The 15,885-nt window shown below is 38.1% G+C and overlaps 1 protein-coding gene across 1 annotated transcript in view; it reads right to left on the reverse strand.

Moving 5' to 3' along the window:
• GTF2F2 (general transcription factor IIF subunit 2) overlaps positions 1-15,885 on the reverse strand; it is a 97,092-nt gene that overhangs the window by 77,502 nt on the left and 3,705 nt on the right. The window contains exons 2-5 of the mRNA XM_075087256.1: positions 12,210-12,283; positions 11,719-11,737; positions 10,129-10,273; positions 1,881-1,919 (exon numbers count right to left, since the gene is read on the reverse strand). Coding sequence (XP_074943357.1) covers positions 1,881-1,919; positions 10,129-10,273; positions 11,719-11,737; positions 12,210-12,283 — 277 coding nt within the window. The remainder of the gene's footprint in view (positions 1-1,880; positions 1,920-10,128; positions 10,274-11,718; positions 11,738-12,209; positions 12,284-15,885) is intronic.

Genomic DNA, 15,885 nt, shown 5'->3' on the forward strand with positions numbered 1-15,885 from the left:
GAACAAAAAAAACCCCAAAAGCCAAGCAAAACCAAGTGTGCATGCCTAGAACTAGAGATCATCACAGAAATGCTACGTAAATATAAAAATTCTGACTCAATTTAGCACTTAAATCCTTGAGATCTGCTTTACATGCGACATCCTACAGTAGTGAGTCTCAGTTTTCAAGTGGTATAAAATACTAATCTCTAGAAAGTAGCCCTTCATAACCTTAAAGCCGCACCACAATTAACATATAATCAGAGTGAACAGGTTTTAGCAAGTAACTGAGAAAAATTGCAAGTTATAAAACACACCTTGGATTCAGTAGAAGCCTAAAGACCATAACATTTCTAACACTAGTCTTTTGACATGCTTAAGCCAGTGTAGTAAAAATTACTCAGTTACCAAGAATTTTCTCCTACAAAAAACAAAACCCAAACCTTACTCTTAGCCAGACACAAAGTATACGCTTTTGACAACATTTGATGCTGAAATGCAATTCAAATAAAAGTCAACTATTAGAAAAAAAACAGACATCTCCACATTAAAGTGTCAAAAAAACTTTAAAGAAGACATTTTGAAAACCCACTAGCATTAGTCTTATGTTTAGGAATTGCTTTTCAAGAAAGGCAGGGGCATGAGACTCTTTCCAGTCCATCTACTGTCTCTGCCGTGACTGCTTACAAGCGCCAGCCCAGTCCCAGCACTATTTAATCTGTGTGCATCAGGGGTAATCCTTCTACTAATACGACTGAGATTTGTCTATATGTTTTGTATTAGCTGTGTCTAGTTTCCCAGGTTCACAGCTCTTGCTAACATTGGCACTTATTTGCGCTAGTACGTTAATGATATTTTGAAACATCTTTCTTTAATAAAAGCAGAAAAGGGCATTTTTATTAAACACTACTTGACACTGTAGGAGTCTCAGCTGTCATGTACCTTTCTGGGAATTTCAGTGATATAAGCCCAGAGGATTCAGCAGAAGAGAAGGGAGCAGGCTAGGAACACACAGCCTCAAGAGAGCTCTGCTCAAGCTGCTGGGAGATTGCACTCACACTCACCTATTAGAATAAGACTTTCTGAAACAGTCTCCTTCACTGGCTGTAAAGGAAGCCTGCACAGACTAGCTCAGACCTGAAATTAAATCTTTAGATTCCTAAGGCCACCTGATATCCTATCTGATATAAGCATGTTGCCCATTTCACAAAAAAATACTAATGGAAGGGCCACACACTTATTTACTACTCTGAGCTGTGGGGGGAAAAAAAACTTCTACTATAGCAACTGCAGTCTGAGAAGCACCCTTAGAAATTTTAACGGTACTTAAAATCGTCAGACATTGTTGGACTGACTAATATGTAACTGGTTGGTACTATCAGTGAAATAACCATTTTTTATTCTTTCCAAAGAATTTATAAATCTTTCATAAGAAAGATTTTTTTCATTTGAAACACTGAATAAAGTACAATACTAGAACATTATTTTTCTGCCTGCTTAGCCTGTGCAATTAAAATCAAATAACAAAAGCTTTGGAAATTTGCTACAAATTTTCCAGTCAAGAGGAAAGAATTAAAACTAAAAGCTACAGACAATGAACCTACAAAAAAGAGTTGAGAAATTAATAAAAAAAAAAAGCTAAAATAACATTCTAAAGAATATTACATTTCTAAAGCTCTCTCTCATCATTTGAATAAAAAATATTAATAATTTAAGCTTTTGGTCACAGCAGACAATCATTTTATAAAGTAACTTTTCTATTTTATTATATTCTACCCTAGAAATGTAACAGAAAAGGACTCCTTTTTATTTTTAATCTACCAATTTCTTGAAAAGTAAAACTAAAAAACTGTAGTCATAAGTAACTTCTTAAGTGTTTCAAAGAAAGTGTCCACACTCACCAGTGCTGCCGCTTTCAGATTTTTCTTCTGGTTGGCTTTCTGGAAAAAAAACCAAAACAAACAAATGAACAAAAAAGGAAACGTAATGTTTCTGTGTTGATTTTTTGAAATTACATCTAAGAAGTGGGTTGCAAAGCAAAGAATGATAAATTATTATAAAAATCACAACCACTGGGTTTGATTAATCTTTATAGATTTACTTTCTGAAGAATAATTTTCCACAGGGAGCAACAAAAATACCTCCTCTAGTGCCCAAACTCACAACTTAAATGGGAGAACTCCATTAAACCTCTGAGCTCTGCAGGAATGAAGCTACATATTTGTACAGAATCAGTAGTAGGATTATACTCAAGCAACAAATAGCATCCAGTTATCTCACTGGTCAGCCTAGACAAACAAATATTGGTTTAGTAGATTTTTAAAAAAATCACGGTTCTGCAAAAGAATGCTCTTAATTGGCATTAGGTAAACTTTTGAACTTGATCTACCTCTTCTCTCCCCTTTCTGCAGATCACACAAGGATTTATTTCTTCAATCTTTTCCCTTTCTGATCATTGGCACTCAAATGGTACTATAGCCCAACTTGTTAGGTAAAAAAAAAATACACATAATCAGAGACATCTCCTGTTCCACAGAGCAGAGAATCTAAGTATGTATGAAGGAAAAAACCTAGGCAAGTGCTGCAAAGTGACTTGCCAAGAAATTATCACTCGGGTGAACGGCAGAGTCAGATTCAGAAGCAGCTTCTGCGGGAAATTCCAATCCCACATTTCAAGAGATGGCAGCCGGTGGATGTATTTTGGTAAACTGACTTCAACACCTACCAAGGCCTATGAGATTATATCCCTACATAAATTCGTCAGCCTGAAATTTGACTGCTCCTCCCATATTTCTCCTTTTTACACATCATCTAAAGGTAGAGGAGAAAAAGAACATTTTCACTTATCTGTAATGAAGTTAAAAATGGTAAAATACACTTGTCCTTAGCTTTCAACTCAGACATGTCACAGCTATCATTACAGACTATTTACTTACAGGCAAGAGTGAATTACTGCTCTAACTCAGAGAGTAATTTTTGAGTTCAGTTAGTTTGATCATTTTTGCCATTTACAGGCTGGGTATTACCAGAACCAAAAACATGAAATACTTTACAAAACATTTTTCTTGCCACAGATTCTTGCTGGCTTTCATGGCTGATGCCCCAGTTGACTCTTTGAGATGGCTGACAGCCCAGGGACTAATGCAAATGGAAAAAGCCGTATCTGACAGATCCTTCCTTTTTTACCAGTGGCTGTCCTCAGTCTTAGCAGCTGAAGGCACGTGCTTTCTCACTGAGAAAACATCATTATATGGCCTCTTCGCAGCCATGATCATTCACAAAGCAAGTTAAGATCCCTACCAACTTTCAGGTATACGTGCAAGATAGCCTGTTTGCAGAAAAACACGTATTTTCTCATTGACATTTTTTGTGTGTATTTAGCACCATTTACAGCATAATGTTACTACCCAACCAGTACCCTAACTCAGTTATAACTTCATTAAGGAAACATTCAGCGCACACACAAGAAGCAAAGAAGATGTAATGAAGAGCATGCAAACATATTAAGATACCAATCCCTGCCTGGACTGGGATGTAAGAAGTAGCCAGATTTGAAGCTGTTGCTCTTTAACTCTGTTTCAATGAAAAGACTAGCTACCCACCCAAAAGTACTGCATAAGACAACACACTTAAAAATTTATTGGCATCTCTGATTCAAATAACAATAAATGTGTATCATGTGTACAGGGGGAGTGTGTTTTTTTGCCTGTATGTAGCAACAGAATCTGCCCTCAACAGCAGAGCCAGAAAAACAGACAAAATTCAAGCCTTGCAAAAAAGTACAGGTTATTTTTTTTACCATTAGACAATTTGTTTTTGTTGTGACATAATCATAAGTCTCTGCTTTAAAAATCTTCTCAGTACTAGCACGAAGAAGGTAAAGGAAGTTGTACTATCTCTACTCCATATATTTTATCAACACAGAATACTGCTGCTAAGCCTCTGCCACAACATGCAAGATTCACAGATAACTGTCATCAGGTTGGGGCTTTTTGGTGGTTTTTTTTTTTGGTGAGGTTCTGGGGGGCGGGGGAAGTTGGGATGGGTTTGCTGTTTTTTTTTTCTACATGTACATCAGTGTACTGAAGACTGAAAAAAAAACAAGTTTAAAATCATCAAAGTAGGCAGAAAGCAACTCTATTCCCACCACACTCAGCCCATTCTAACATCCCATATATCTTTTACATTATATCTTCAATTGTTTAAATTTGTACAGGAATTAACAGTCTATAGTTTTAATAACAAAAATGAGAAGAAAATCAGCTTACCCCTGCCACCCACTTGACAGTAATTTGTTAATCTTCACAACACTCATATGAAGTAAATAAATACCATTTCCATCTTCTAGAGATGGAGGAGAGACATGATGTAAGCACAGTTGTTTCCTAAACAGACTGTATGTTACAATAGTTCATCCAAAACCTTGACCCATCAAAATCCTGTCTGCAATTAGACTAGCTTGAGTCACATATTCTACTTTTCTCATGATGGGTTGTATCTTCTTTAAGATCCTCACAAATATTTGGAAATGTGCATAAACGCGAGAGATCTGAAAGGCTGCTGTTGCTTCTATTTCTTTTGATCATGAGGCTGCTGATAGGTTTTCCTCTTCTGCTAAAAGCAGTCCATAAAAGATTGAAGCACATAAAGGAACAAAGAAGCATTAAGTAAGACCCTAAAGCATTTTGGAGACTGGAATGTGTGGTTAACTGACAGCCTGAACAAATAGAGACAATTGGAAAGTGCTGTTAAAGTAGACAGGTATACGTCAAAACTCCTCAGCAGGCAGACCTAAGATGGCAGAAGGATGAGGGAGGGCGTTTATTTCCTAAATAATAGTTTGATGAAAAATTTGAGAAGTCAAACATTCATCTAATAAGATTAGTAGTATCACAAGGCATCAAGATTCTGAGCGCTATGTACTTTACTGGAAATAATTAAATGTAATTATAGGAGTAACTGCTTTAATGAAAGAAAGAAACATCATTCCAGGATTTTCATTAGCATTCCTTTCCGTCACATTCCTTTAAATGGCTGGATATATCTGATATTTCAAAATACAAATATACAAAATACAGAATACAAACCTCTGAATATTCATTTTCACTGGAATACAACCATGTACTATATGTTATACAGTAGGCATGACTCATGTACAAACTCAGAAAAGGTCCTTTCATATATGAGAAGCTGTAAAAAGGAAAAAAAACCCAACCCAAAACAAGGGGAGAATATTCAAGGGTGTGGGAATAAAGGAGCTATTCTAAGGTATATAGGCAGAGTAATATGTATTATTGAAGAGGAATACATAAAAAATTTTAATTCCATGAACTGAGATTCTGAAAGAAGAGAATATTCAGAAAACTGGAGAACGCAATGTTAAGAGCCAGCAGTCTTCTGTGAAGCATGAAACAGCGAAGCAATCCATGCATGAATGCTGCTCAGAAACGAAAGTCTGGTAGTCATTCTGTCAATGGAATTCTCTAAACACTTTTTACTTTCAGTAAGATGGAACAAGCATGAAGGAATTTAAAGGCACTAAAATAGGTTTTAAGGCAATCCCACTTATGAAGGGGGTTTTGTGAAGATATATTCAAAATTTCAATAAAATGAGTCATCTCACCCAACTTCACAGAAATATACTTTATTTACGCCTACAGTGTGAAGTCTTCCTCTCCACCCATCAGTCCTTTACAGTTAGGGATGCAATTGCCTACCAAGGTCTGTGTTTTCCCAAGTCACATTAGTAGCATGTAGGGGAATAGACAGGGATCGGTGACCGGAAGATCACGGGCTGTGATGGAAAGATAGACTCCTCCCCATAGGAGTGGCAGGAACAGGAAGCGCAAGAGCTATATAAGCGTGTGACGCAGCTAAATAAACGGACATTTTGTATCCATCATATTGATGTCTGTGCATCACTGTCCCCAGGGTGGGTAGAGCCCTGTGTCCCGGAGATATGCGGCCCAAGATAAGTTCTCCCGTAGAAGTGTACAGCTACAGTAGCACATTTTTCCAAGAATTAGCTCAGTAAGAAACTTTTATCATTATCTATAACATAGCTGTATTTTTTAATTTGTATTTAGAGCCAGGAATCCTAAACTACCTGCTGGCAGAAAAATTAAGCAATAGGAATTAAAGCAGTATGGGAATCAATTTATAATCACCATCAGAAAAGTTTTCTGTTAATTGTTTAACAAAAACATGTTCCCATTCCTTCAACCAAGAAAGAAACTGTCAAATTGTAGCACTTCCTTATGCCAGGGTGTCTGCCAGTAGGAAGATCAGAAAAAAACCGAATTTTAACAAAACACACCCTATGTCAAGCCCATGACTTGCCCCTAGATAGTTCTTAGCTATACACACATATGAAAAAAATAATTTTGCTCAATACAACACATTGAAATATATGCAAAATGCTCTCCTTTTCTCCCGCCCAAAAAATTACAGCTATGATAGCTGATGACAAAGATAAGATAAAATGACTGGAAGCACAAATAGCATTGTTGCATAGCAACTGTTGATGTACATATGGTGATGTTTATGGAACAGAATGTAGCTCATATTTAAAGCAGAAATAATACTGAAATCAGCCTAGACAGCAAGACCTAGACAGCAAGAGACAACTGTGCTTTGGATCCCTCTGCAGTCATCACAGAAGCCACACTTCCCGCCAGCTTTGCTAAACTGATGTTCAGGAACACCACTGCAGGTCTTAGTCATCTGCCCAGCGATGAAGACAACGCGAAGTCTCACGTATGCAAACAACCTTGCAAAGGAAGCAGGGAGGTATTTTGCAACATGTGCTTTCAGAGTGCATTGTACTATGTATTATTCGTTAAAACTATTTCAAAATACAGAAATAGGAAAAGAAAGAGCCAAAGTCCCAGACTTAGCATAAACAAAGAACACCATGTGTGAAAGCTAGCATAGGCCAGATTTTTAATATTATCTGGGATGGGATCCACTCTATCCAGCTTTACATTAGAAGAGAGTTTAATTTGTGTTTCAATTTATGTATTAGCTATATCCAACACATAGAATAGAATAGAACAAAACGGAACAGACTATTTCAGTTGGAAGGGACATACAACGATCATCTAGTCCAACTGCCTGACCACTTCAGGGTTGACCAAAAGTTAAAGCATGTTGTTAAAGGCATTGTCCAAATGCTTCTTAAGCACTGACAGGCTTGGGGCATCAACCACCTCTCTTGGAAGGCTGTTCCACTGTTTGACCACCCTCTCGGTAAAGCAATGCTTTCTAATATCCAGTCTAAACCTCCCCTGGTGCAGCTTTGAGCCATTCCCATAATATCACTGGATACCGGGGAGAAGAGGTCCGCTCCTCGGGAAGCTGTAGACAGCAATGAGGTTACCCTTCCCCCTCCTTTTCTCCAAACTAGACAAAACCAAATTTTATATTAGCTCAGATCTAGTACACATACTGCAGAAGACCAAGAAACTACAATTCATTAGACTTGGACGTAACAAATGGCACCTCAGAAGAGCCTACTGCTGTCCATTAACTAATATGGGACCACCAGAGATATAGAGGTTTACAAGGTAAGAACTAAAGGATTTTTTACAACTACAGCAGGTATTACAAGCAACTTCAGTTAAGACAAAACAAAAAACACAGAAAATCCATTTAGAAGTCTAAAAATTACACCATGCAGAAATTATTAAATTACTTGTCAAGTTTGATCTCTTTTGCTTGCTCTAAGTTACCTGACCATTCAATGTGAAGTGCTGAATTATCCAGAATACATAAACTCCCTGCAGCATCTTCCAAAGTTAAAAAATATTTTGGAGGCAGCTGTGTCATTCCACATTCACTTTCTGAAAGACCATCAAAAAGATGGTCACTACAACACAAGGATCCCAGGATCAGAGGACAGCTCACAGAGTAGTTCTCAGAGCTTTTAATGTGCTCCAGAAAAAATAATAAAAATTTAAAAAACCACACAAACCCCACCCTTTATAAAAGAAACACATCTGTTTTATGCAGTTTTCTCCACTTCAGTCCTCAAGACAGGTATTGACTGAAAGCAACAGTGCACAAATAACTTTTTTATTAATATTTCATTTGCATAATTCCTCAAATGCACCCTTCCAGATGCAGCATTTAAAATGCCATCTGCAGTTCCACAGCACCTTAATCTTTGGCCCACAGTTCAAACCGGCATATTGATTCTGTCATAGGGTGCACTTTGCAAAAGAAAAAGGAACAAGACCACCAATGCTTTTCACAAAAATATGTTAATGTTAATTTGAAGACAAATATTGGTCTGTGACCATAAGGATGAATGCATTTCAATTTCCTATGACTGTCTCTTACTGCAGATCGACAGGTGTGCAAAGATGTGTAAGCTTTTATTGAGTCTCTTTCCATGGTTGATGTAATTATAGTGTTTTTTTCCATGAGGACTTTCTGGCATCAAATAGTGCAGCAGCCTTTCTTTCAGTTGCAGTATCCATATAGTTTCATTCCACTCTTCAGATACCTGTTTTCACACTAGCCATAATTCACTACCAAATTTGTTAAAATTGGCCCTGGAGCTCAAAACATGTTGGCGATGCACATTCAGACACAAGAATGTGGCTGCAGGAACGTGGTGTCTGTAAGAAATCTGCCTAGAATTTGGAATATTTGTGTCACAATCATCTTCATAACCAAAAAAAGTCGTGCAAGAAAAGCACATTAAAGTTTATTTTTTATTATACTGCCAACGCCAGCTTTAACACAACAGCAACACGTTTTAGCCATTTTGCATTTAAGCAAGTTTAATGAAAACTCACTGACTGTATGTTATGTTTGCTAATCTCAAGCAAAAACAATTTTGACAGGGTCTATGCTTATTCAGTGCTTCACTCCAAACTTTTCTCATTTCACTACCTACCCTTTGCTCCTGATTAATATAACAACTTCTACTCAACAGAGTCACGGTCTTTGAATAACATTTGGTAGTTGTTAAGAAATGCCAATTTTTAATTAATTAAATAAAAATAGGGCAGCTTCGAAGTACCTAAAGGTTTCAGGACGCTAGTATTACAGGTGCCAAAACAGAAATAAATGGGCATTTTCTAGCTATCACATTTCAATGACTTCCATTCTAACTGATGATAAATACTCCACATTCCAGTTAAGCATCTGCACTAACTGCAGTGTAAATTACTATTAGAAGTTTTTGAAGCAATATTTTGTATAAAAAGCATAATCCCATGGGATTTGCAGCAAACGTGCAAAAATCAATGAAGGTATATTCTAAACACACCTTCACATCCAAAACCTCTCACTTCTGTCAAGCATTCCGAGGTCGAGAGGCACAGAGAAACGAAAAAGGATGAGGTACTACTTTAATGCTTACAACATTCTTGAAAACTTGCTCCGTGTCCCTTTCCACATTTGTAATCTACAGATTACAAAAATCAGTATTTGTGAAGTGTTGCAAGTCACACTTGCATGTGTGAATATGAAAATACATGAAAATACAATAGTTTGGGTTTTTTTTAAAGTGAAAAACCAATATCATAACTACATTACTTTCAGAAAAAGAGATAACTGAAAAGTGCCCGAGTTGTACTGTAAGAGCTTGTATTTCTAAACACAACCATGACAGTCAAGCTACGTGTACCTTAATATCTTAATGCTCAGCCATTAAATATTTAAATAGATTTTAAAAAGGAGGTGATCAAACTTAGTATTCTAACTCTGTCTTGTGACTTATAATTCTCCCTCCCTCATTTACTCCATAAAACAGAGACAAACTATATTCACAGCAGAGACCAATTCAAGGAGACAAAAAAAATATATTAGTTGATCCCAAAAGACCACGGGAACATAAAAAAAATTTTTCCAGTGAAAACCCTAAAGAGGAACACACAATATACTGCACTCCACACTCCCTGTTGTCTTCAGCAGACCCACAGCTGAAATGTACATGATAACCCTATGTGGGGAACTTAAATTAGTTGCTCAATCATATGAAGAAGAGAGACAGACACAAGAAAAGAGCAGTGATATGTATGCAGATAACAATAAAACAGAGACAAAATCTGACTTCTGAGACTCCTGGCCTTTACAGCAGCAAGTTTATTGAAATCATGTATACTAGAATCGTAACAAACAACTTCAATTCTAACTTACCTACTGAACTTTCTGTGAACACTGTTAAGGTCTGTCCTCCCACACTTTGCAGAAGAAATGGATGTTCCCTTGGGGCACTGACTGAAGTAGGTTTTCCTCCAATATCACTGATGCTTGCAAGCTCTTCATTCAAAGTAAATGACACCTAACAGTCACAATTACCAGAGTGTTACTAAACAGACTCAGTTACAGAGCTTTAAGAGTTATGGGGAAACAAAAACAGAGAGAAAACAAGTAGTGTAGCATATTTCCATTTCAAAAACAGAGAGTGAGATAAGAGTCTTAATATATTGATCTCTTATTGAAATACAGAATTCAAAGCTTTCAGGTACTTAATAAAATTAATCATCTTTTAAAAATTGTAAGTTACTTCCTGCTGAAGTCAGAGAACAATTTGAATTTACTTATTAAAACATAAGGTATAACAGGTTTTCAGACACTGTTCAGTATGAGTGCTTTAAAACGTTTCACACAGCCAGCCGAGTTCCAGAAAAAGTGCTAATGTACCACAACATTTGCTATTAGCCTGAGGACTCCTGAATTGTACACAGCCCAGGAGAGGTTCAAATACAGCTCCTTTGCTATGTTTACATTGTATACCCAATACAGGAGCTGAGGAGGTACTGGGAGAACTGGGTAACCAGAATCCCTAGCCACAGAACATCGAAAGAAACCTGAAAAGGGACTGTTCAGACCTGCACTGCATACTTTTCCTGTACGTCCTCCTCAGTTAGCCTCATTCTGCCATGCAGCAACAGGGTCCCTGGGAAGCCACCCATTCTCATGGGGTTCCTCACCGCTTGGCTCCACACAGACTGCAAAATGCACTTTGTGGCTCTCATCAATATCAAGATTTTGGTGTGGGGCTTACAAAATTAGGGAGGTTGGCTCATATTCCAGCCTAGAAGAGTCCAATCAAACATCGAAACCTCCAGTAGAACTCTCTCCACCTCTCTCCACTTATTCTAAAGGGAGTTTGGCCAGGTTATCAAATGGCAAATGAAGCTTACTTCCCTGACATTTTTTTGTCCAGAGTTTCTTCCAATTGAGCAACAGACTGACGTGGTATTTGAAGTAATTCCAACTAATGCAACTTTTCTTCTTGCTTGTAAAAGATACAGGAAGTTACTGTCAGTCACTGAGGGTGCTAATAAATGCAGCTACCTCTGCATACAGCAAAACCTTCAAGTTGCTTTATATGTAGTAGGACCAAATTCCAAATTTAAGAGAGAGTACTTTCTGAAATTGCAACCCTCCATCTCCAACCTCTTCTACTTTACCATTATCCTCCTTACTTCTCAGAAAGCCTTTTGCACTAACACATCTCAAAATGTTGAGAGAAGGTCATTACTATGGTTGCTGCTTACGGATGCGTAAACAAATGTAGGGAACAAAGAGACTTGATCAAAGTCCCACAGTAAACCTATGGGCAGAGCTACAAACAGAATTCTTTGCTCCTGATTCTGTGGTACAATGCTTCATTACACGTGTAACAAAAAATATGTGACATTAGAAACCAGCATATTGTACACAATTTTTAGAATTTAAAATATAACACATTCACAGCCTTTGTATTTAGTAATTACTTACTTCTGTTCTTCCTTGATTTCTGCAAAAGAAAATATTTAATGTTTTAGTTTCCATAATCTAATTCCACAAGTTTAGCTTCCCTGATAAAAAAGCAAATTTAAATTCTAGTTTTGTTACTCATCTTCACTCCTGAGCTGCTCTTTTTTTTTTTATGCTGATGCCCAAGAATAAATGGGAAAAGTCAGCAGGTGAGAACAGAAGCAGCAAAATAGCACATAAGTAAGTTAAAGAACGTTCTCCAGTTAGATGTGCATATTCCTTGGGTTTAAGAAATCAAACATCAGGTAATGGGATACAGCCACTCCCCAGTATAATTTCAGATCATTTATGTCTTGATAATCACTATAAAAGAAGTACCTTTCAGGTTTCAGAGAAATATGCACAGTGTTTGCAAGACACAGGATTACGTATTATAAGGCATGCAACATAATCTATTTTACTGCAGGTAACTTCTAAGAATTGCAACCAGTAAAGGTACAGTAAAGGCTTACTTGGCAATCCTTAGTTTTCCCACTTCACCTCTTCCTGAAGCTTTATTCCACTGTTGTGACAAGTACTTGGGCACCTAAAAAAGAAGACAAATTTCCAGAAAAGCAGATTTAAAAATTCTATATAAATTTTGAATGACCATGTACTTCAAATGCGGTTACCCTGACCACTTCAGAATACAGTATGATCTAAATGTAATAGACAATATATTCTATTAGGGAGAGCAAAGAGAACAATGTAGCACAAAATCAAGGTCAGTGGAGAGTCCCAAACGAGGGGAAAAAAAATCTTAATACCTTTAATCTCAAATACTATTATCCAATCATGAAAGGAAAATAAAATCAGCATCATATTCTTAAACTAAGGAGTCCAAATAATTTTATCAAGTAATACTACACTTCAAATATTCATTAGAAATTCTCATCTCTCTACGAAGGAAAAAAAAAAAAAAGCCAAAAAAAACACTGATGAGAAGTTAGGCAACAACGACTCAGAGACCAGAAGGTGCTGTGAAGGGAAGGCTTAGCATTTGGGAAACTCAGACACATTCAGCAGCAAACCATAGCTCTGCTCCTACCAGATGCCCACTTCTTCAACGGCAGAACCACCCTATGCAGATCTGCCTCCCATCACTCATTCCCACCCCTCCGCTCTACCGAGAAAGGTCTTTGTGCAGCAGGTCAGTATATGGAAAGAGCAAACTGATCTGTCTGGGAGGTGTGGGGGACTGTTACGTTTGAGCTGTGCTGACTGTATATTTAGCACGTGGAACAACCAAGCCGGGGTCCCAGCCCATTTCCCCGAACAACTGCACAAAGCAAAGGTCAGTGCAGGGACAGGAACAAGTGGCCCTAACTAACCTGATACATCCAAGGAATAAAAGCTGCTCCAGTGACACTGACTCACCCACAGACACATTCCTTCAGCTACAAAGGTTTCAGTACCTGCAACCTCAGGTGGCCTGGGCTTATGATGGACAGTAAAGGCACCCACGTAACCAACCAACAAGCTGGAATCTGGCTTGCCAAGCAGACTTGTTTTCTCCTCTTTTCCCATCAATGTGGCTGAAATCACAGCCTGCCTCTCTACTCTCTGGCCAAAAAGGTACCAGCTAACTGCTGCCAGGAAAACTAGACCCCAACAGCTGGCACTTCCATGGCCAGCTTCAACACCTCGCTGCTGCCACTGCACTGCACACCCACGCTCTCCAGGCTCCCAAAAGTGTCCCAGATGTGATGATGCATGCATGCTTGTGTGCGGCAGCAACAGCACTCCTTTTTTCTGGAGAGAGTAATACCAGGAGAAAGTGTCCAGTTCTCAGCAGAGTTACCCCAGTTCTCCCTAAAGACCAGGCAAGCTGAGAGACGACGAACATTTATTCTGTGAAATCGAAAGGTTAAACATTTATTTTGATATACAGTGCTATGAGTGATGAACACCTATAAATCGGAGCACTTGTTTGAGGCCACAGTTTCCCAGAACTTCAAAAGGTGGACTGCACTGGTGGCTGCCACCGTCCTGCCTCAGAGAGGAGCTCCCAGCTCAGCCCGTGCGCTCAGCCCGGCACTTCAAGCTTCTCAGTTTAGCCCCAGAGGAATGAGGAACTTTTGTCTACCTTCACTGCTCCACCGCGTGGCAACTGTTCTAGCCATGTCTACCTTTCCTTGCAAGAAGCTAGCTCAATCGGTTAGAAGTGCAGAATGCGATGTTTTGCAGATCACAGGTATTTTTCCCCCACCATTCAGCAATTACGAATGTCTTTTCTATGATGACATTTATACAGACCGAACGTGACACATCAGTACAACAAATGTGAGATTGGAGCAATTTCCCCCCTACACACAAGCTATTAGATGTAGACAGACCGTGGCACATCGAGAGATGGAATACAGACCTGAGGCAATGAGGGAAATCTCACATCTGACTATTTAAAACTAACTCTAAGTTGTTCAAGTGATATGGAAATTACAGATTTTTTTCAAAAGGAAATTGCTGAAAGCAGTCTAATAGAAGCTACAACTTCCTATAAACTCCTTTCTTACTAATAAGGATGCAGCAGTTGCTGGGGGAGCGTCATTGTAAAGACCTAAAGTAGTCTCAGTGTCTAGCAAAACATTGGCTTGTTAAAAGAAAAATCATTCACTGTTCCAATGCCATGTACTAAAGAAGTATTCTGATACAGGAATTTTATATCTTTTTTTCTTCACATGCTCATGACACATCAGGACAAAACTACACTCCTTAATTTTGCAGCCATGTTCTTCACTGGTACACCAAAGTTTATTCTAGCTCACACAGTAAACAGCTACCGAAAACATCTGTGCCCACGCAGAAAAATGGTGCAAGACAGAGCCAGTAAGAGGAGAAATGTACAAAGCTCTGCCTGTGATGTTTTCTGTTTCAAGCAGCAAAGAGGCACTTTGTAGTCTGATTTTTGTCTTGCATGGAATAAAACTAAGCCAAGTTTCACTGCACAGCTGAGGAGGCGAAGAGCCTGTTCCAGGAATTTGCTGACAAACAACAGCCTGCTAACTTCCTAAAGCTCAAATGAATTTAACACTAAGCTTGCATTTACCTGTTCTTAAAAAAAAAAAAAAACACAAAAAAAAAAAGCCCCAGAAAACACCTTGCAACTGGTGCTTAGAACTTTCCTTTAGTCTCACAGCAGCCTATGAAGTACTAGTAGTGGAATAGCTAGAAAATCCAGATGTCCTCCAACTGCTCAGCCACACTAAATGTCAGTCCAGGTTTCCATGAAGTCCTAACACTGGGTCAAAAATGCCACAAATGCACAACAGAAAGCCATGAATTGGTACAACCTACTGATATATATTTTTTTCCACAGTTTTCAAAGTGGTAATTCTCTACAACAGATTTCATGCCAGATCAGATATAATTTTCTTTCTAAAGCCAAGATAAATGCTATGACATGTGGCCCAGCCCACTCAATAGAAATATTATTATGTACTCACACCTAATCTGTATCTAATTTATATTGCCAGGTAATAAAGTAGATACATGTTCAGTATGAGTGGACAAGGAGTGAAGGGCTCTCAATGTGTTAAAATCACTGACTTGCTATATAACATAATCAGACAAGGAATTTATTCAGATTAAGAGGCTGCAGATCAATCACGCTTCTTTCAGCTGCATGGGAAACAGTCTCAGAGTGCAACTAATCTCTCTGCTGGCCTATCTGCAGTCAAGGGCTCTGCAGAGAAAGAAAAATGGTTATGAAGGCCAGTGATCAAACGATTACTTCTACCTACACACAGTTACTTCAGTTAAAACCAGCTGGTACCCTCAAAACCGCGAGCTAAACTCTGTAGCTCCATGCTAAGGGCATAAATAATCACAGGATGGATTAAATAAAGTCTTACACACTGCAGGCATCTTAATTTGCTTTCTTTTCAGTTTAGCATATTAAAAGTTTATTTCAGTTTAGCATATTAAAAGTTTATTTCAGTTTAGCATATTAAAAGTTTATTTCAGTTTAGCATATTAAAAGTTTAACTTACGGAGACCAGTCAGTTTGCAAACTCCTTATATTGCTTGAAATAATGTACGGAAAACAAGAGCAATCAGCTTTTACAGAGCAGAAAGAATTTCCAAAGATCCCACAGCAGGATTTTGCAAAATGTACACCCACAGAAAGGCTGACTTGTGGACAGAGTACCT

Source organism: Phalacrocorax aristotelis, chromosome 1 (genome assembly GCF_949628215.1).
Source record: "Phalacrocorax aristotelis chromosome 1, bGulAri2.1, whole genome shotgun sequence".
Classification (NCBI taxonomy): Eukaryota; Metazoa; Chordata; class Aves; order Suliformes; family Phalacrocoracidae; genus Phalacrocorax; species Phalacrocorax aristotelis.